Source organism: Helicoverpa zea, chromosome 11, assembly GCF_022581195.2.
Source record: "Helicoverpa zea isolate HzStark_Cry1AcR chromosome 11, ilHelZeax1.1, whole genome shotgun sequence".
NCBI lineage: Eukaryota > Metazoa > Arthropoda > Insecta > Lepidoptera > Noctuidae > Helicoverpa > Helicoverpa zea.
The window spans coordinates 7829676-7852075 of NC_061462.1; the positions used below are offsets into that span (position 1 = coordinate 7829676).

At 44.6% G+C, this 22400-nt stretch overlaps 2 protein-coding genes across 2 annotated transcripts; one reads left to right on the top strand and one right to left on the bottom strand.

Annotated features, from left to right (window-relative positions):
* Window positions 1-15709: 15709 nt before the first annotated feature.
* LOC124634565 (protein ST7 homolog) lies at window positions 15710-19615 on the bottom strand. The gene is made up of 3 exons (XM_047170182.1): window positions 18947-19615; window positions 17783-18211; window positions 15710-17231 (listed from the first exon to the last, which is right to left on the bottom strand). Exons 1-3 carry the CDS (start codon window positions 19301-19303, stop codon window positions 16668-16670), a joined length of 1350 nt encoding a protein of 449 aa, XP_047026138.1. The 5' UTR covers window positions 19304-19615; the 3' UTR covers window positions 15710-16667.
* A 1900-nt stretch (window positions 19616-21515) lies between these two features.
* Window positions 21516-21919, top strand: LOC124634651. Its single transcript, XM_047170313.1, has one exon. The coding sequence runs from the start codon at window positions 21657-21659 to the stop codon at window positions 21831-21833; it is 177 nt and encodes a 58-aa protein (XP_047026269.1). The 5' UTR covers window positions 21516-21656; the 3' UTR covers window positions 21834-21919.
* The last annotated feature ends 481 nt before the right edge of the window (window positions 21920-22400 follow it).

The following is a 22400-nucleotide window of genomic DNA, read 5'->3' on the forward strand; positions in this document are numbered from 1 at the left end:
ACTTTTAATTTTTAGCCTAAAAATAATGTTGAGCCTACCTTTAATTTAAGAGCATACACTAACTGTTGCTTCGTTAATTTTTAAGATTGTCTATATGTGTCTTAGTTGGTAAGCCCAAATAAATAAATAATCTCGACTGTACTTGATCAGTCCTGCCTGCAGGTACTCACAAACTACAGCGTCTGAAACGTTTTGCTTCTACCACACTACTTATCCTACTAATACCATTCCGCTGATGTTTATTGCACGACTTGGCTTTCTGGTAGGTATTATCAAATACTTCTCCAGAATATTTAGACGAGTGCTAAGCATTGTCAATATCTGTATTCAATCACTCCCTCTGTACAATACTAGCGCGGGGTGCGTGGGTGCCGCGATATGACGCCTTGAGGACCTGCCCGAGTGCTCACATAGTGTAGTACACACAGGTGTCGCAGCCGCGTGCCGCTGACGACGCATCTGCTAGCCACTGGTCTGTGCGGCACCCCACCACACACACAACTATGTTTCCTCATTCCATAATTAAGCTTGCTATAAGCAATCCTATTTTAAACTGCATGATATTAATAATGAGTAACGCAACAAAACACAAAGCATTCATAATAATGAAACTGAACGCGAATCGAATATCATGGGTAATGAAAGCGATTTATTGACGCGGCCTGCAGCTCTTTATAGTGCGCACACGACAAGTGCGCCACAACCACTCCTCATCAACACCTACAGGATGACTGAACTCAGCTTTATTATATTACGTGCGATACTTGTACACTGGAACTGTGAGCTCTGTGACAGTCCTTGACTGGTTTAGTATATATCAGTTTTGAAGTATCAGTCGTCAAGCAATCGTCAGTCCTCTATTGTCACAAAGTACATAGATCTGTCAGTAGTTAAAGTACCTAAGTGTTTCTATAATTTTGCACCGCCAGCTTAAATACCGTCACCTAATGACCTCAATCAAGCACACCTTGCCGGCAGCAAGCTACATCGCGAGCCCTTCAGTCCCCGCCTCACCGCTCTGCAGACAAATAATAATCAGACTAGCTACCTGGAGTAGAACCTGAAGCTAGCGGCCATGTAACATGTGGATAAGAGAGCTTTACTTGTCGGAACGCTGAACTGTGAACTGTGTTCATATTAACGGATCGCTCTGTTCCGCCCGGGACGTCCGAATCGGCCCGGTATAATGACATGTAATAAAATTAATTGTAAAACTTGATAAACCTTGATATACGACTCCACCAGGACGTATCGGAAATAAGCTCGTCGTGCAGTCGGGAGCCGAGGGAGGGGGGGAGCGCTTATCTGATAGAGCTGCCAGTTATGATGATAAGTGTTACCTGGCTGAGGCTCGTCTGCGCCGCACTGACCGGCCGCCACACCTGCGCCCCACGCCGCCTTACATATACATATATCTCTTTTTTCATTTAGTAGCGTTGCTACCCCATCACTCAACAACAACTCAACACTCTTCATACATACTACGAGTACTTAGTCCGGCGCCGGCGGACGACTTTCGAACAATACCGAAGCCCCAGCATACTTTAACCCTGGTGGGCGCCACTGGTGGAAAATACACCTCCTGTAAAAAATCTTCTAAGAGCGAGTGAACCACGTTTCAATATACCGGACACACGCTTCCCCCCCCCGCGCGCCTCACGCCCCGCTCCCCGCGCCCCGCCGAGGGACGCACTCCAGACTTCATTTCGCAAATTATACTCTCAACAAACTCATATCCGCCCAATTACTTACCTGTGATACTACACCCTCTGAAATTGCTTCACATATAAAACCTCCTTTATATAATATTACGAGATTTTTTATTTTACGTTAACATTTCCTTACGGATATGAAGTTTCAGTATATCTCGGTTTAATGGAAGAAAAGCTTCTGAAAATATCTGTCGGATGTTGTTTACAACTTGAAAAAGACAGTTCCGCGGAAATGTGACAATACGGCGCGGGTGAGCACAAACGCGTCGCCACCGACAACAAGCACCGGCGCCGACACACGCCGACACACGCGAGGAACTTAACTACACTAGCTAAATCACAATCACGTACTTTTCTGTATTACTTAAAATAAGATTAAAACTAAGTGTCCACTGATGACTAGCCAGCGACGGCGATAGACTGACAATACCAATGAACTGTGAGAATACTCCTGCAGTGCTATGTCTCTCTGCCATAACAATGGCGGGCACACGAGCGACGTGACGTGTCGGCGGCGCGGATATCTGCTGAGCCGTGTAACTCGATTATGATAGCCCTCAATATCGCTATGGAAAATGCATTACCGCGACAGGCTCCCCCCCCCCGCATCCCGCCTGCACCCGCCCTCGCCGTCCACTACACTCGAACTGAAATAAATCGCTGTTCGACGCTTGCAACTGACTGCCGCGAATTGCTGACTGCGAATAAAATAAAATACTAGACTCGATTTACAAATCCACACGACCATGGAATATCTCTTACGATACACCTGCACTACAAAATTCGTGTTCGCTATCCAAAACTAAATCGAATAGACTTCGTAAAACTAGGTGTAGAGTTCAGTACGTTGAGTAATTATAAAAAATATATGAGATGAGACCTCTTCATTTTACAAATACATAAGGATGTATCAGTACGATAAATGTGTTATTTGAAAGTGATGGAACATGAGGAGCAATGTAATGCTCACTGGCGGACGATCTCCCGAGCAGTTCAGTTAGCTGGCAGCGGCGGGACACCTAATGCGATTACGAGCTACAGAGAGGAGTGGCGCGGCGTCGGCGTCGGCCGCGCTCCACAAAGGCATACCATTTTCGTGCAGTGTGGTCTCGCGGCGGCCGACAAGCGCCACCTACTGGAAACATTGCTGGCTTTAATCACGCCCTACCTGCTCGCTACATATTTGTCTCGAAATTAAATCGAAGAGGTTACTGGTTTAGACAGTATTATAGTACCTACTCGTAAACAAAACAAATTATTGCGTTTACATACAATTATTCTCATGGAAGTCCGTTATATACCAGTCACATACTTAATAGAAATCCAGAACTAATAACACCATAAAAGTCGCTCTCATCTCATGTTCTATAACGAAACCTAATAGATGAGAAATTACTCGCGGATCAGAGCGATTTGGATTGTTTTCTGCTGGACAATAAATGAGTACGCTGGACAATATTCTATGCATCACAGTTAGCTTTCAATATGGCTATAACACACGCGCACGAGCAGTGACCACGGAGTGTCACGGTGTAATAAGTTTAGTGTAAAACACCGGAGCGGTGTGATCATCACAACGAATGACAGCAGCATGCATGAACGCCACGAGGCGTAGCCAATCATGAGTCAGGTATATTCACACTGATAAATATGTGTTAAATCTGTTCTACGTAGAAAACAATGTTTCATGCAATCACGTCAATTCATTCCGCATAAAGATCTATTTCCTTTACTGAAAATAAATCTTTGTCAACGTCATCGCCATCAGTGGGCAACGCCACAGTGTTCCCGCAGCAGTACATCAGGCTCAAGCAGCCGAGCCGACGTGTGACGCCTTCCGTGTCGTGCGACCATTCCTCATTCCTAGCGGCTTTCCTCCGAGCCAGCTCTTGTATCAGTTCTGCTTGACGGCACCGCAAGCTCAACGCATCCCTGTTTATATCCGTAATGGCGTGGTACTCAGCGCGATGGTTCTGCAACAAACATTTGAGTGCGCGACAAAACGCCGCTCTCGCTAATAGGGAAAGTTGCACAATAACGCGCCGCCGCACAAACGACGCGCCACTCCGCAAAAATACAGCGAGTGTGTCCGTGTGCGGCTACGCGGTGCGCGGGACGCCACGTGCGCGGTGCCAGGCACGCCGGTACTCACGCGGCAGCCGATATGCATCGGTGATGCGTCCCGATGCGTGTAGCCGGTAACCGACTGCTGGAAGTCTCCTAGACAATTATATCCGATCAGAGTGGAAACTTACATTTATTATTATTGCACTCTGCACTATGATCTTTAATACTTCATATGATATTCATAGTAATATAAAAACTAATTAATTTAATTTAACTGCCTCGTTGGTCTAGTTGTCGCAAGTGCGGCTGCTGAGCACGAGGTCTCGGGTTCGATTCCCGAGTCGGGCCGAAATCGCTTTGTGGGTTTTAGAAGACTTTCACAAAGCAGCCCGGAGCCTGGAAGTTGGTGATTGATACACCCGTGCATCGGAGAGCACGTAAATGTCGGTCCTGCGCCTGATCTCTCTCCGGTCGTGTCGGATTGCCGTCCCATCGGGCTATGAGAGTGAAGGAATAGGGAGTGCACCTGTGTCTGCGCAAATGCTTGTTCACTATAATATGTCCTGCGCAGTTGGCTAATCTCCTTACATGAGAACAGCCGCCGTAGCCGATAATCGGCTAGGAGGACATCATCATCAATATAAAAACAAAATTGAGAGGTGTCAAGGGACTATCAGGATTCATTGTTGTTATTATTTTTTATGGACAATAAACCTATACACACTCAACAAAAATAATCGTCGCGATACCACACTGTTGAATGCAATGAGATAGAGACAGAGAGAGAAACCCGCGCACGCTGCACAACTATAGCAAAAAGTGTCGTTACAACTTTTGATCTCATGTTGTTCCGTGTAGCCCGCTTTCGATAAGGAACTACGTTCCAAAAATTTAATCAGTTTTAGTGGACACACGCGAATAAGCTAACTTGTCACGTTTGTGTTCCCAACAACAATATCCGGCAATATGGCGCGCGTCCCGCCGCCGGCACGCCACCGCCACGCCACAGCCGCGCCGCGACCCAGCGTGGGATCATTACTGGTGGGAACTAATATCGAGACACTCTCCTCGTATTTTCATATCAGTAACAAAGTTGTAAATCTCGTGACTTGTGGAGTATTCGTCACACTTGGTCGTGTTGGTCATCACATCGTGTGTCGGTACGAGTATACGGAGTGCGCGCTTCCCGCCGACCGGTGCTATACAAATTTGATGCGCTTGCAATAATTAACCCGCAGAGACTATTGAAACAAAATGCGCCATTACATAAATCACGCAGCTATTGCGGACGGTAATACTACCACATAACACACGCCCACACCAACCGTTCATGTTCAATATTAGCCAAACTGCTACATAAAATATGATAATGTTACAATTTCGAAATTATTCTTCGTTTTGATTTAAAATTGAACATTTGTAACGTACCTCATCATCATGAGTGCTCAGCTATCAAATACTGAAACGGATATTCAAAATATCGTGATACGATCAAAGCCGTGCAGCCGCGGGTCAGTGAGCGAGCGATGTGAGCGAGCACGCTAGTCGTAGGGGAACCCCGGCGGGGGGGGGGGGAGAGCAAATGCATAAAAACCTGTGATTGGAGCTAACCTCAAAGGGCCGCAAAAAGTTCCGCAGACGCGACGGTTCGCTTCAAATTGCATCCAATCAACGCCTCGCGGTGCTACGATGAGCCGCGCGACTGCTACGTTATTGCTACGTTCATAGCATTCTCATCACTTCAGCGTTAGACAATGTAAAACGAATACTTAAGCAAATTTCAATAGTAATCAAGTGCTTATCACTTAAACAAATCACTTCCGCATAATAATTTATTACTATTATATTTGTATTCTTCAACGAGCACGTGAAAAGCAAAATAATCTTTGATTTCGACGGACAAACTCTTTACCGAATACATGCTATCAAAACGGCATGCAATTACAATTTCAGTGAGCGCGCAAATTAATTTCAGATATTAAAACAATAGTTATTACTTGGGTAGATGGAAAGCGCTCGAACTGAATTGCAATCAGCAGGTAGCGATGATACGCGAGTGTACGAGAGTTACTGAAATGACTTACGGAGATATCATAACGAAAAATTACCTAACAAAGTAGCGCGCCAAAATGCTGGTTTTTTGGCGCGCTACTTTGTTTAAATAAATTATATTCCCCTTCTTTGAATCCGCTCATTTTTTTAATACCAAAAATCGTTAACAGATGTCTCAAAAAACCCGAAAGCCTCGTTAGTTCACTCGTAACTGATCGTTTTGGTCATGTCCACGATACGAATTTGACGAAGAAGGCTCCTGGCTTACCTGCATATGGAATCTCCGCTCATGTTTCCTTACTCCGTGGTTACTGTGGTGTGGTGCGCGCCCACTCCACCGGCGACGTTCTAAGCATGCAGTAACTCGACACTAAGTGTGACATAAAAGTTACCTGTAATGTTATAACCCTTTAAGTACGCTAATAGTCCCAGTCGGGACGACTACGTCGCCACTTAAGGTGAAGCGCGTGGCATTTCGTTAAGGGCGAGTACACGTTAGCGCTAACTGTCGCGTGATGATACCGACGGCAGCTGTGACGTCACACACTCGGCATACACAGCTGAGCGCCAAGCACACGCTGTGCTCATGTGACGTCACACGCTCGGCATACATAGCTGAGCACCGAGCACACGCTGTGCTCGTGTGACGTCACACGCTCGGCATACACAGCTGAGCACTAAGCACACGCTGTGCTCGTATGACGCACACGTTCAGCTGCCCAGTCACGGCCGCGTTAGTCGCCTCTATACGCTATCACAATAAATAAACCATAATCCCACAGGTGGATTGTTTTCCAACTTTAAAACGTTACAGACCCCTAAAAGTACATTTTGATTTAAAAAAATATATATTTCCAAAAAAAGAATAAGTACATTTTACAATATAACATTGGCCCCAAACTAGGCAAGCCTGTATTTTGGGTACCAAACATTGAAGAGGGATATATATGTTACCGTAAGATTACAAACATCGTTAGATTACAATCTATCTCGAGAGATTGCAAACTGTCGAATTATTGTGAACCGTAACATCTGATTGCAATTTAACGCATTATTTTTCGCTATATTATAATCTATCGATGAGAAATTGTCAAATTGTCAACTGTCCGAAAGCTCTCTCTGATTGGTCAGTCTTTTTGTAAGATCGACCATATTTTTCAAATTTCGATTTTTTGTTTTTGTACGAGACCGAGGGTCGACTTGGGAGGGGATGGCAATTAAATACTGTTATTAATTTACAAGTATATTAATGCCTATTAGAATGCTCGCGTATCGATCTCACAAAAAAATAATATTCTAACTTACATATGTATTTGCTTGTAACGAAACCATAGCGCGATCTAATTCGACGACAACGCCATCTATCGAGGTATGCGACAATTTTATTGATTTAAATATGAATATGAATATTTCACGCTATGATCTCGTTACCCAAACAGATTTCATATTTCGATGTGAAATATTGAAGGGCCAAATAAACTAACGAATAATCACTTAATACATATTTACGTGAACGAAAACAGAACATTATCACAGTTGAGAGTGATGAGATACTCCACTATACTACGAGTTTCGTAGCACTTGCTACGCCGTAGCACAGCGTAGTAAAGTGGCAAGTGTTTGATGCTGATAAGTTGTAACAAGCCGCTGCTACGGTTTTATCACTGTGTTCGGCTCGGAGCCTTCCTTAGCACAAGTGTTGTTTGTTATAGCTATTTGTTATATTTACTTTGTATCATAGTTAAGCATTGTGTTTTATTAAGCACAAATACGAAGTGTGGGGATATCATTTTATTTTTTATACATATAAGTATGTACTCAAAAAGTGTTTGACGAGAGTTAGGATAGCAGTTGAACGTTATGCCAGTAAGGCACGGGCGTGTGTGCGCGGTGCATGTGAGCGAGTCACAATTCTCTTCCATTTTTTTATAGTACTTAGTGATAATACACTGCTACTGAGTGTACAGTAGCTCTCTTCTGTTATTGGACACGAATCCGCTATGACACATCTACGAGCTTGCGTTGAGCTGCTGCCGACACACATCATCAACATGCCACTTAATGATGAATGTTGACACAATCATGAATGTGTCTAGTAGTCAGCCTGGGACGCATGTAGTGTGTAAGTACAAGGCATCAGCAGTGGATGCTCAGGGCTGCAGCCGAGTGGTCGGCGAGTGGTCGGCGAGTGGTCGGCAAGTGGTCGGCGAGTGGTCGGCGAATGGTCGGCGAGTGGTCGGCGAGTGGTCGGCGAGTGGTCGGGGTTCGCGACGTGACGTTAGAGAATGTTGCGCGATGAGGGGAGTGCGCCGCCACTCGCCGACACATGAATATTCACCGGCGAGCGCGTGCTCACAGGAATTAGCTCATTATGACCTCACTACCGATTCATATCAGCGCTTTGAGAGAGTTGCGTTACTGGTTTGGTCTGTGAGACTCGCTATATACGTTACATTGTAATAAGTTTGTTATTACGAATTATTTGAAAATTAATCGGAGTTTTTGAATGATTTTCCGACGTAAAACCGGTGCAGCGGGCGACATTGGTACATCGGTACGCTCATACACTGGTGCAGCCGATCAATTATAACATTCCTCATGATTTAACATGCAATTGCTCGGAAAATGTACAAAATGTATGAGTAATGAGGCGCCCGCTCGAGCGGCAAATGAGTGCCAGATTACCGGCGCGTTGTTTCGCTTCGCTCTAATCACTCGCCGCCTCTCACGGCGAGTTACTAAATATGCATCCCACAGCTCATAACATAACTGCCCTGACTAATATTATCTCACTCTACTAAATATCTCCAAATCTATACATGTTTAAAAAAAAATCGAAGACTTTTAATTGATACTCATATACTTTTATATTTTCACATACTTTTTTTACTTTCGTAAGTGTGGTCTTAGAGACAGAAGAGTATGGAAGAAAAAACTTGCTGCGCCGTCCCCAAATAAAAATTTGCGATAATGGCAAATGTTACTCGTTTATATGCCGTAGAGCAAGGCCGTTGCTACGCCGTAGCAGTGCCGTAGCAGTGCCGTAGCGAGCGTAGCAATAAAGCCCCGTAGTGCAATACACGTGAGAGACGCCACTATGTAATGAATTGTCCCACAGAACTTGATCATAATTATACACCAACACATCATTTTGGGGATGTCATGTAATCTTTGAATACTCTGTATTTCCGAGTTTCCGAAAAATATATATTTATATTTTTTTCATTTACATCAGTAATATAAAGTACACAAGGCGCGCATGAGTTATATATGTACATAGGTAAATACAAGTGCGACATACCCGAGCGTGTCGCACGGCGGGCGCGGCGGGCTCGACGGGCGCGACGGGCTCGACTGCGCCCGCGCCGCCCGGCGTGCGGCTGCGGCGCGGCGGCTCTGCACACACGACACAAAAAGATATAGTTGTCTAATACGCATACGTTTCCATGACTACATATTATAAAATAGTCCTCGACTGAGTGCATCTTTCTGTGCGTTCGCGACAAATCCAAAAGACTGCTATTGTTACATGAAGATAGTAGTGACATCAGTACCGAGGCACTTGGCGGAGGGCGTGGGGTCGGGAGTGCGCGCGCGCCGCCGCCGCGCGGGGGGCGAGGCGGGGGGCGAGGCGGGGGGCGAGGCGGGGGGCGCGGGGGGCAGCGCCAGCAGCTGGTGGTACAGCTCCAGCTCGTGGTAGAACTCGAGCGAGTCCGGCGAGCCGCCGTCCCCCGCGCCGCCGCCCGCGCCCACCTCCGCCGTCAGCCCGTTGAGCACGAGCCGGCGCGCCGCCATCGCCGCCGCATGCACTAGCGCGCGCGCACCGCCCGCCGGCGCCGCATCGCACTCACTGCCGATGCACACACGACACTGCTGTTTGTTGACAAACGCATACTCCTAATCAACTCCCCTACCGAATAAAGTCATGAAAATATACTCAAAAACAAAGAAATGTAAGATAGAGTCTTAACCCTATAATTCGTAGCCTAAACAGATATGACGGCTTAAACGAAGCGCGACGTAAAAGTTATAAAAGTATTTCGAAGACATCGCAACATGACGCGAGTAGTGTCCGGGCGCGTGGCACTCCCGGCGCGGCGCACGCGAGCCGCCTCACTGCCGGAGCGCCTCACGCCGCCGCCGTGTCACACAGCGGCGCTGCGTATCGCTCGGATGCAGATCCCTCAAATGCCTAAGCAGAACTTGTGCCCACAAAACTCCCATATTCTAGTAATGCTGGCAATACCTTTTGTACGGGACAGTTAAGTTCCTGCACGGTACACTATAATTGTTGCGTGTTAGTTAGTGAGTGTGTCCAACATGTAAAACACTTCAAGTAGTAACCCAGTTTATTTATTAACTCGTATCGTACTGACTGCCTCGTTGGTCTAGTGGTCGCAAGCGCGGCTGCTGTGCTCGAGGTCTCGGGTTCGATTCCCGGGTCGGTCCGAAATGGCTTTGTGGGTTTTCTTAAACTTTCACAAAGCAGCCCGTAGTCTGGAAGTTGGTGATTGATTCACCCGTGCATCGGAGAGCACGTAAATATCGGTCCTGCGCCTGATCTCTTTCCGGTCGTATCGGATTGCCGTCCCATCGGGCTATGAGAGTTAAGGAATAGTGAGTACACTTGTGTCTGCGCAAATGCTCGTGCACTATAATATGTCCTGCGCAGCTGGCTGATCTGCTTAAATGAGAACAGCCGCTGTGGCCGAAATCGGCCTTGGACGCCATTAGTACCGTACACTGTAAAAGGTTGGTGATTTCTACATGTACGTCTGCTCAACGTGTTGGTAAGTTGCACACTAAGTACCTCTAAAGAAATATTAGTCGTGACAGGTGAACTTGTTGATTCGCGTTGTCAGTAATATTGCAATAAGGTCAATCTACGTGGACCGAACACCTTTATTTCAACTCCAAGAGAGTGTAAGTAAGTAGTCTAAAGTCTAACTACATTATCTAAGTACGATGAACTTATTGTCGTAAACAGCATAATAATACTCAATTATTCCCATAGTGCTTTCAACGACTGGTGTAATTCCAAAGCAACTGCATCAGTCGCTGAAAACACTGGACTTAGCACCGACCACCTATCGAACCCTCCAGAAGGCTGCCATCTTGAACACTTGCCGAATCGTTAGAAAATTTTTACAAAATGACAGTGAAACCCAGACAACTATATCAATCCCAACAGACACACAACAAAGACTTCAAAACACACCTAACAATCCAGCACATCTCCCTTCATCATTCACATAGGTTAGCACTTGGCTTCGGCCCGAGCTAATCTAAAAAACCCGGTAGTTTATACCGAGATACAAAAATGTATACCCAAAAATAATAATGAGCTTTATTTTCCTTACACACTTTAAAAGACTTACATTTCTAAATATTATTTGTAGTGTTAGTATTATATTTATATTTATTTTAAAAAATTATGCTTATTCTAGTGTTAGTATTTTGTAAGGACCGCTCTGGCGGTGAAAGCCTCCTCCATTTCTTTCCATTTGGCTCTGTCTCTTGCTAGTCTGCTCCAGGTATTTCCCACCGTACCAATTATATCATCACTCCATCTTTTGAATGGCCTTCCTTGTCGTCTTTTCTTGTGAATCGGGTACCAATTGGTGACAGTTTTGGACCATTTGTTACCTGGTGATCTTTGGACATGCCCGGCCCATTTCCATTTCTGGGTCATAATGGTTTTTGCTATGTCTTTTACCTTAGTAATTTTCCTGATGTCTTCATTTCTCACTTTATCTCTTAGCTTAAGGCCCAGGAGACTCCTTTCCATGCTGTTTTGGCACACTTTGATATTATGTCTGTTTTGTTGACAAGGGCCACGTTTGGGAGCCGTAAGTGAGACAGGGTACTAAACATGTCTGCATAGCTTTACTTTTCAGTGTAACTGGTAGACTACTCTTGAAAACCTCCTTCATTGCCCAATACTTCATCCTCCGAGCCTTTTTCCCAATCATGTTGGGGTCGACTTCCAGTCTAACCGGATTCAGCTGAGTACCAGTGCTTTACAAGAAGCGACTGCCTATCTGACCTCCTCAACCCAGTTACCCGGGCAACCCGATACCCCTTGGTTAGACTGGTGTCAGACTTAATGGCCCAATACTTGTTCCAGGTTATTTTATTGTTATACGTAAACAGCATACAAACCAACAACTGTCGTGAGCTCATATTATTGTCAAAAAAAGGGGTTCCTCAAAGGGGGTACTTAAGCTCGCACCTACCTACGTCGTCCAGTGCACGAGTTGGTTGATCACCGAGGCAAGGCCGAGCGCTTGAATTTGGCTTTTCGGGCTGTCCGACTGGGGTGAAATCAACTTTCTTAACTTTTATTTCCTTGCAGAGGCTCAAGTGGCTTCCGAAATGTTGGAGACCCTAGCAGAGATGAGACCTTAGGTAGGTATTTAAAACAAAGAACGAATGCAACATATACCTACTTCAATCGTAATTGAGTCGTGATTGAATCTTAGTTGGATATCAATCCTATATCGCTTAAGTACCTAAGATTAGCAGAATCAAGTCCCAGGTCGGAAGTGCTGTACAAAGTCAATAATATCAAGTACCTATAGGTTCAATCGTATATAAAGTATCTTTATTTCTTAATTCCGTTATCAAATTTTTTAACTGTTCGAGTCTAAAATCTAAAATGATTATATACTTACTTAATGGTGATTTAATTAAACACTGTGTACGAGTTCTCGGCAATACCTTCCTACGAATATACCTTAGGTACTTACTATAAGTAGCTGCTACCGCTAACCTATCTCGAAAAGTTCTCGACAGTATTCATAAAATAAGCCCTAATACCAACTCCACACTTGAATAGCCTCTTAACAATATAGTATCAATATACGTGTATGTAAGCGATCTTGAGTACACTAAAATAATGATTGAATTGGTTGTTATAATTTGTATTTTCGGCTAGTCAGAAGCCAGTAAGTCTGATAATAGTCCTACTTACCAAGGGGTACCTACTGGGATGCCCGGGTAACTGGGTTGAGGAGGTCAGATCGGATATCGTAGATCGGTAATCGCTCCTTGTTAAACACTGGAGTTCATCCGGTTAGACTGGATGCCAACCCCAACATAGTTGGGAAAAGGCTAGGGAGATGATGATTGCCATAACATTAATTTTAAACGGAGTTCTTAGGTGAATAAAGTAATTAAGATGGTTTTTCTTTAGTTAAGTGCCTGTTCAAATAGATGTAACCGCTGTAGGTAGGTATAGCATTGAGGAGTTCCCTCGAATCTGTCTTTTCCAAAATCCTCACAGCATGAGGTGAGCTCACGCCACGTTGCCGTGGCGTCCTGAGTGCCTAGTGCGAGTTTTGCAAGTTTTCTCGATGCATAAATTATCATACAACTTAATGACGTAGCATTGATTTTAGAATTGTTTATTTAATGAAAGCTGTCATCGCCACTTGGTTGTATTATAAACGCGCTCACTTGCGAAATAGGTAGTAAACGTCATTATCCGGAAAAATGAATGAACGTTCTATATCCTAATCATATCATGTAGCATACGACTCTTTACTTCAGCCAAGTAATAATGCCTTATCGAGCGCGTAAACTTACAAAACTCAGAATCAGCGTGTGCGTTCGCGCAGCGGAATATTGTTGAATTTAAAGATTTTAATTATGCAGATAATTAGTGTATGACGTCCTATAATTGTGTATGGTAAATAAAAATTTGTGTATGCAGCCATTGTGGAGAAATTCACCAAAAACAGATTCCGCTGGGCGAACGTTGGCGAACGTTGTCCTGGCGGAACTTTTTTCAATCCATAGACTTTAGAAGAAAAGAGATGTGTCCAAAAATTAGTGTGTATTTGTGTATAATTGATTATGTATGAATGAAATCAGTGCATGCATTAGGTAACTTCGGAGAAATTCAAGTTTCCGCTACGCGAACGTTTGGCCATTAGCTAGTTTTCATATAAAGCGCTTACATAGAGAGCTGTAGATTTTTACATACGTTGTTTTGAATTTGTTTATATTTGTTTAAAAAAAAGATTTAGAAAAAGTCGTAGGGTTTAAAAGATAAAAATATAAACGTAAAATACACTTATTAGGTCTTCGTTCTTAAAGTATGCAGTTTGGGGTCTAGATTTTCACGTTTACACAAACCTTGTAAGTGTCTCCAACATGTTGCCAAGTATCAATGATGTTCCGTTAGTAATTAAAAAGTTATAGGATATTTTATCATGATATATGATGAATAGATCACTGTTTACAAAGCAGTCGAATATCACGACGTTCTAAAGGAATTTCATGGTAAAATGTATGCCAATAATTAGTTTAATCATTCAACTATTCACTTGCAAAATTTCATGTCATTAAATTCAGTAATTAAAGAAAGACAATTATAATACTGACGGAGCATCGAAAACCTACATAATCCGACCAAGTTCGGATAGCTACAAAAAAGCGGCCGTGCCATATGTCTAAGAAACGTTCTTAACTTGGAAGGTTAGTATTTATTAATATGGCACAGTTGCGTACACAAGCGTTAGGAAAAAATAAAACAATGCTTCTTGAATGAAAATTATTTTTTTTATAATAATGCCACTATCTACGATAAAAATAAATCTTCAATTAACAAGTACTTCTCTATTTAAATATCCGTGTACAAAAATATTTTTATTATCATTACTTACATAAATTACTTAACTAGGTGATTAAAAATAACGTTAATAAACGTTACGTATTTTAACTAAAATGTCGTAGATAGTGGCGCTATTATTAAAAAAAATAATTTTCATTCAAGAAATGCAATTGTTTTATTTTTTCCTAACGCTTGTGTACGCAGCTGTACCATATTAATAATTATACTAACCTTCCAAGTTAAGAACGTTTCTTAGACATATGGCACGGCCGCTTTTTTGTAGCTATCCGAACTTGGTTGGATTATGTAGGTTTGCGTTGCTCCGTCAGTATTATAATTGTCTTTCTTTAATTACTGAATTTAATGACATGAAATTTTGCAAGTGAATAGTTGAATGATTAAACTAATTATTGGCATACATTTTACCATGCAATTCCTTTAGAACGTTGTGATATTCGACTGCTTTGAAAAACAGTGATCTATTCATCATATATCATGATAAAATATCCTATAACTTTTTAATTACTAACGGAACATCATTGATACTTGGTAACATGTTGGAGACTCTTACAAGGTTTGTGTAAACGTGAAAATCTAGACCCCAAACTGCATACTTTAAGAACGAAGACCTAATAAGTGTATTTTACGTTTATATTTTTATCTTTTAAACCCTACGACTTTTTCTAAATCTGTTTTTTAAACAAATATAAACAAATTCAAAACAACGTATGTAAAAATCTACAGCTCTCTATGTAAGCGCTTTATATGAAAACTAGCTAATGGCCAAACGTTCGCGTAGCGGAAACTTGAATTTCTCCAAAGTTTATGCATGCACTGATTTCATTCATACATAATCAATTATACACAAATACACACTAATTTTTGGACACATCTCTTTTCTTCTAAAGTCTATGGATTAAAAAAAGTTCCGCCAGGACAACGTTCGCCAACGTTCGCCCAGCGGAATCTGTTGTTGGTGAATTTCTCCACAATGGCTGCATACACAAATTTTTATTTACCATACACAATTATAGGACGTCATACACTAATTATCTGCATAATTAAAATCTTTAAATTCAACAACATTCCGCTGCGCGAACGCACACAGAATCAGCACTCTGGTTGCTGCGGGCGGCGAGTCGCGGCGCGTCCGTGCCGAGTTCGCGACGTGACGCGCAGACGGACAGCCGCTCGCCCTTAACACGTTCCACTTATAGTCCAAGCGGGGTTAATGTTTGCGTAATATCCAAAACAAACACAATGCATGCAAGAAAATTTATTGAGATCTCACAATAATATTTTTGTTCGTATTATGAAGTTTTTACTACAATCGCGTTTAGTTATCGGCACGAATCTTGAGCTCTGACCTACATCTGCGCAGAAGTGATTTATTATAAAAAAAAAAGCAAAGAACCAATCCGGAGTGACGGCTATGACGCGATGCACTGCGGGCCAATCACCGCTTTAGCCCGCCCCCGCGCCTCACTTCATACCACAAACAAAAGGGACCCAATAAATTAATTCTGCGCAGGTGAAGGTCAGAGCTCAAGATTCGTGCCGATAACTTTACCTACATTGTACCTACATAAGTATGTGCCTACCGTAGATATAGTAATGACTACGACCGCTGCGCAGTGCGCCCAGTATTACAAATGCTGTGTGTGCGTATGTTTTTTCTTCATTAATTCAGCACTCGAATAATACTATCTAAAGTTATCCTCGTATATAGATAGTTGCTCATTGCGAAAGTTGATTTGACGTGGAGAGCTGAACGGACGCTTATGCGTCTTCATACAACATTGTTCATTCCTATGAACATTAGCAGAATGTATGCGTACTCATCACGGGTAGTCAGAAAACTGCCAGTCCAGTTTTCCGGGTAACGGGGTTATGGATGACCGATAGGCAATCATCAGTGCATGCGCAATGAACGCATGTTTTGGTCGCTTCATTTGCTTGTAGGTACATATAATATTGCAGTAAGATGAGAGCTGAAATAGCTTTACCATCTGTAAGGATAAATATTCAATTAGTTCATGTTCCACTGCTATACCTTAGTTAGAGCAATAATAACTATAATTACGGTATATAGATAAAGGTATATACGAGTAACAGTGAGAATGATGGGTTTATTGATCGTCGACAACAAAGATAGGCCAGAGTCGGGCAGTACTAGTTTATTGCATGAGTGCGGTGTGTGGGCGGCGGTCAGTTGGCGGTCAGACGGCGGCGAGCAGCGCGTGCAGGCGGCGCGGGTCGAGGCCGGCGGCGGCGGCGCGGGCCAGCGCGTGCGCCTGCGCCGGCCAGCGGTGCGCCAGCAGCGCCAGCAGCGCCGTCAGCGCGCACAGCGCCGCCGCCAGCGGCAGCAGCGCCGGCGCGCGCCGCCGCGGGAACACCGACAGCGCGTGGTGCGCCGGCAGCAGCTCGCGGTCGGCGCAGGCGGGCGCAGCGCCACGCCGCGACGCGCCCGCCCACGCCGCCGCCAGCACGCGCAGCGCGTCGGGGCAGGCGCGCCAGTGCCGCAGGTGAAAGAAGGCGTAGGCCAGCGCCTCGCTGTCGCCGCGCCGCAGCACGTGCTCGGGCGGCAGGGTGAGCGGGCGCAGCTCCAGCAGGTACTCGGGCACGTGCGGGTTGAACTCGATGGCGCGGCGCGCGGCGTCGAGCGCGGCGAGCTCGTGCTGGCGCGGCGCGGCGGCGGCGGCGCGGGCGCGGAGCAGCGCGGCGGTGTAGCACACGCAGGCGGAGCGCGGCAGCCCCACGTCGTCGTAGCGCGCCAGCACCGCCTGCGCCGGCGCACAACAGTTAGCGGAACAATCAACTATTCGCAAACATCATCAATAACCAGCTGTAAGTGCCGATCTCAACAGGTATTCTGTCCGGATATTAGGAACTGCAGTAATTTTGAAGTCATTGTTTATCGAAACTGTAGCACAGTTTCGATCTTTGATCAATTGGTGTTTATATTTTATTTTATTTTTATTAATCTGTCTAGTCTTTTCCCAACATGTTGAGGTTGGCTTGTGATCTATGTTCTTTTCAGGACTTGTTAAACAAGTCCAAACAAAGCTATGATACGATTTTCCATCATCAAGTGCCACTGTAACAGTTCATATCTTCTGGCTGAATCATCACAGCAGTTCGACAGAATCATTGTATAATATTATTTTATTATTGTATTGTCATCAAAACTACATATATAGCAATTAATTTTAATGATGAAGGATTATACCTTGGTAGATGGTAAAATTAGTTACCATGGACACCATCACATAGTTATTTCTATAAAAACATGATAAAAGGGAAACAAAGTTGGCATGGCGATCAGTATAGCGACCTGCACGTCGGCGTAGGCCTTCTGCTCGAGCAGCACCTCGATGAGGTTCTCGTGCAGCGCCAGCGCGTGCAGCGCGGGCGGCGCGTCGCGCGCGAGCTCGCGGAACAGCCGCGCGGCGTCGCGGAGCCGGCCGAGGCGGCGGGCACACATGGCGGCGCGGCGCTTGACGTGCGCCAGCACCGCCGCGTCGCGCCGCGCCTCCTGCGGCGCGCCGCCCGCGGCCGACGCGCGCTGCGCGGCCTCGGCGGCGCGCCAGGCGCGGCGCAGCACGCGCTCCGCCTCGTGCACGGTGGGCGCGTCCTCCTCGGCCAGCAGCAGCAGCGCGGCGGCGCAGTCGGCCCGCAGCGCGAGCGCGGCGCGGGCGGCGGCGACGCGGGCGCCGGGCTCGCGCTCGCGCCACGCGCGCGCCATGGCCTCCTCGGCCGGGCCCTGCGCGACCGCACCCCGACATGGTTTATTTTTTTTTCCTAAGTATCGATAGGACTTTATAATGTTCATTATATTGATTTTTTTTTAAGAACAATCTTTTTTTCAAGCAGAAGAACCACTGATGGCAGTATCTTGTTTATAATAATATACCTAAAGACACTAAACCTAATACTTCATGTCAGTATTGTCTCTTCATTAAGTACGGCAAAAGCTTTTTGAATACTTAATACTCGATCTTTGCAATAGACATTGGTTAATACAGATAATCAAATATCGTCATTTCCCGAGCCTTTTCCCAACTATGTTGAGGTCGGCTTCCAAACTACGTTGGAGTCAAAATGTTAAATATAAAATTATACATATATTAAGTCAGTGGGTCATCTTAACGGCGGATATTGGACTAGCTTTGGTGCAAAGTCAGTCACTACCTCTTCCAGAGTTCCAGAATTCAGCTCGGAAACTTGAAATCTCCTGACTCCCTGAATGCAATTCATAAACAATTTTTATAGTACCGGATAGTGCAAGCATGTTTTTGGTCTTAACTTTTTTTCACACATATTTACACCAAAACAGAAACCAACTAAATGAAGAACATGTCTTCTAGTAGGTTTGAAGTCTGTAGGTATAACAAATAAAAAAGTACTAAAATACACTCTTTCCTCTCAGATCAGATCAGAATCAGATGTGAGAACCGTAGAGGTTCGTGTAACGCACCTTCGCGCCCCCGCTACGTACCTCAGCGCCACAGCCGAACCAGGCCTGGTGCTCCTGCGCCGACAGGTTCATGTCGTAGTAGGTGAGCGGCGCGCGGCGGGCCGCCGACCACAGGCGCCCGTACTCCGCGCCGCGCAGCAGCGACAGCGGGTTGCGCCACACCTTGCAGTCCGCCGCGTCCGCGTCGCCGCCGCCGCCGCCGCCCAGCCACGGGCCCAGGTGCGTCAGCGACACCTGCTCGATGAACGACGTGCCGTATTTGCGGAAGTACCACCACTCGAAGATCAAGATCAGCCCAGAGATCAGCGACGACGTGCCCGTCAGGGCAACGTAGAACTTAGGCGTCAAGGCGCCTAGGAAAGCCGACGAGTCCCACATCGTGGACGCCGTGCTTGCCGGCGGTAGCGCCACCCTCGTCGGCCCCGATCCACTCTCGTAAGTTCTATAGATGTATGTATTTAAGTGCGGAATAATAGTATTTAGTTACACATCACAAGCATCACAGTGTAAATCTTAACCAGCGAAAAAAATATCCTTAATAGTAGAGATCAGAAGTGATACAAATTCGATAATGTAAGTAGCTAATTTGTTTTGGTGTAATTGTAAATATAAATAAATCAAATAATCGCTTGTGTATTCAAGTGACTTCTGTCTGTCAGTCAATGTCCGTCTGTCTTCTGTCATTTTCTGTCTGACAGCAATTGGCGTGCGTTCCGAAATATTATCTGCGTATTCTTTTTTTTTACTGCCTTAGGCCGGCAACACACATCCGGTTTCCTGATCCGGTTTCCTGATCAGGAATCCTGATTCGGAAACCGGAATGCTCTTTTTTCATACAAAATGTTCACAAGAGCGCACACGTTCTTACTTTTTCCGGACGGAAAAAAACCTGACATTCGGTTTAAAATTTTCTCCGTGCGTTCGGGGACCCAGAACGGAATAAAACCTGATGTCGTCATTCCGAACGCAGCGCTCGCGAACAATTTGGTTTGACCGCCGCACACATACGGAAATTTTCATTCTGAATCAAGGTAGCCCTGTTCCGAATGGACGTGTATCAGAGCATTCAGAGCCCGCCTGTAACTGGCTTTTTATATATGTTTTTATTTTTGTATTAAATATTATATTAAAAAAATCCTGTTTATTGAACAATTCACAAACGTACACATATTTACATAAATAAACACCCAAAAATAATGAGTTTTTTTTATTTCTCTCGTATTTTAATAATAATAATCAATTTTTATTGAGATAATACAATCCATTATTGTTAGTAAAGACATTTATGAAGTTCATCAAAGGATTTAATGGACTTTCTATAATAATTAATAAATAATTCTTCTGGGTATGCTCGTAATTTAGCTGTTTTAACATAGAATTGACTTTCGGATAATCTTTGAGCATTCTACGGTTGTACCCAGTAACGTCGTTTCCTGTTTTTCTTGTTTAGCGCCAGTAAAAGTGCAACAGCAATCAATTCGTCATAGTCCATGATGTCGTGCCTTCAATATGGTTCCTCTTTACGTACTGGCCATGTAAATTCCGAATGAAAAAAACCGAATGTGTGCGCTAGTGACACGGAATCCCGAATCTTAATTCCTGATCAGGAAACCGTATCCGGAAACCGGATGTGTGTTGCCGGCCTTATGCTCATTGGTATGCTCTAGTACTTTTTATATGACGCCATAATAGTATTACTGCGGTGATGAGACCAGATCAGTAAGTATGACGTGGGCTATCACGGGGCTATATCTATCGCGTATGAAATCGCCAGCCACTAGAGGCGCTTTTGCAGCGAGAGGTCTTCGAAACGTCAAAATGTCACTGTTTGATTACGCGCGCGGGTTTTTTTTTAATCAAAGCTCTTTAAAAGGGCAACCCAATACCCCTTGGTAAAAGTAAAACTGATTTTCAGAATTTATGACTACCCGGGACGACTGCCAAAGATATTCAAATGGAAGTTGGTACACATAGCAGAAGAACAAAATTACAGAATAATACATAGTATTAGTCATTTTGGTACGTCGCGTCGTATTATTATTAATTTTAGATATTTTTTCTTATGCTACGTTCACACGAGCGCCGCGCAGCCCGGCGGGCTGCGCGGCGTGCAGCCCGTCGCGGGCAGGCGGACATTCAAGCTGTTCACACGCGCGCCGTCGTGTCAGTCAGTGCAAGAATGACGAGCTCCGAGGATCTCGGTGTTGTTGCATAGCCTTTGGCTTAATTTATTTTTATTGGAAAAAGAAAAAAAAATGATGAACCACGTTGACCATTCCTCCATGTTGTAATCTCCGATCGTAGCGACTTTCTTAGAACGTTGAATCGTCGCGAAAGCGCAGGAGAGACTGACTGCCCGCGCGCGTGTAAACAGTCGCCGGGCGCCCGCACATTCATCCTTTGAACTTTGCCAAAAAACCGACACTCGCCCGATACGCGGCAGTCACGGGCACGGGCGCGTTCACGGGCTCGGGCGTACCGTTTACACGCTCGTGAACGTGATTGTGCCCGTTGAATGTCGATTTGAACGCGCGTGTATGAACGCACCATTATGCTTAGGGGTAAACCTTTTTTTGGCGTTGGTACCACTCACTGTTTGACAAGTTCTTATATAATCTGTGGTTTTTTTCACTGGTCGATCGAACTACCGAAGATCTTGGTTGGAAACTTATTTACGTAACAACTCGCAGTTTTGCAAACGTTGAGGTTAGACTTGGTAAAATCTTTCAAAATGTTGGGCCGTTTGGGAAAAAAACACGTTGAGATAGCGGCATCGTTCGCGACATCAGCAGTTGGCTTCGGAGGTGCGGCGCTCGTGGGACTCATCTACGTCACGGACTGGAGACGGTTCTGCACCGTGATCCCCTTCTACAGGGGCAAGTTCCAGCATGAGCAAGAAGAGAAGTAATTCACAAAGTGAAATTAGCGAATCAATTATGAATTGTATATTTATTTAGTGTCAATGTTATTATAATATCTAAGTCGGCATTCTAATCCAGTATTTTTACTTTGACTGTCTCAAATCCTATTGGAACCGGGCCTGTTTCTTGAGGTTTAAGTTAGTAAACATTTTTAGGGTTCCGTAGCCAAAATGGCAAAAACGGAACCCTTATAGTTTCGTCATGTCCGTCTGTCCGTCTGTCCGTCTGTCCGTCTGTCACAGCCGATTTACTCGGAAACTATAAGTACTACAGTGATGAAATTTGATGGGAATATGTGTTGTATGAACCGCTACAAAAATATGACACTAAATAGTAAAAAAAAGAATTGGGGGTGGGGCCCCCCATACATGTAACTGAGGGATGAAATTTTTTTTTTCGATGTACATACCCGTGTGGGGTATCAATGGAAAGGTCTTTTAAAATGATATAAAGTTTTCTAAAAAACATTTTTCTTAAAGTAAACGGTTTTTGAGATATCAGCTCTCAAAGTCGTAAAAAGTATGTCCCCCCCCCTCTATTTTTATAACTACGGG

What these genes read in the sequence shown, in the direction of transcription:
- LOC124634565 (XM_047170182.1), bottom strand. Translation starts at nt 19,303, where the DNA reads ATGTGGGACTCGTCGGCTTTCCTAGGCGCCTTGACGCCTAAGTTCTAC. An exon ending in GGTTCGGCTGTGGCGCTGAG is followed by an intron (nt 18,212 to 18,946) that starts GTACGTAGCGGG and finishes GCGGTCGCGCAG; the next exon opens with GGCCCGGCCGAGGAGGCCAT. An exon ending in AGGCCTACGCCGACGTGCAG is followed by an intron (nt 17,232 to 17,782) that starts GTCGCTATACTG and finishes GCGCCGGCGCAG; the next exon opens with GCGGTGCTGGCGCGCTACGA.
- LOC124634651 (XM_047170313.1), top strand. Translation starts at nt 21,657, where the DNA reads ATGTTGGGCCGTTTGGGAAAAAAACACGTTGAGATAGCGGCATCGTTC.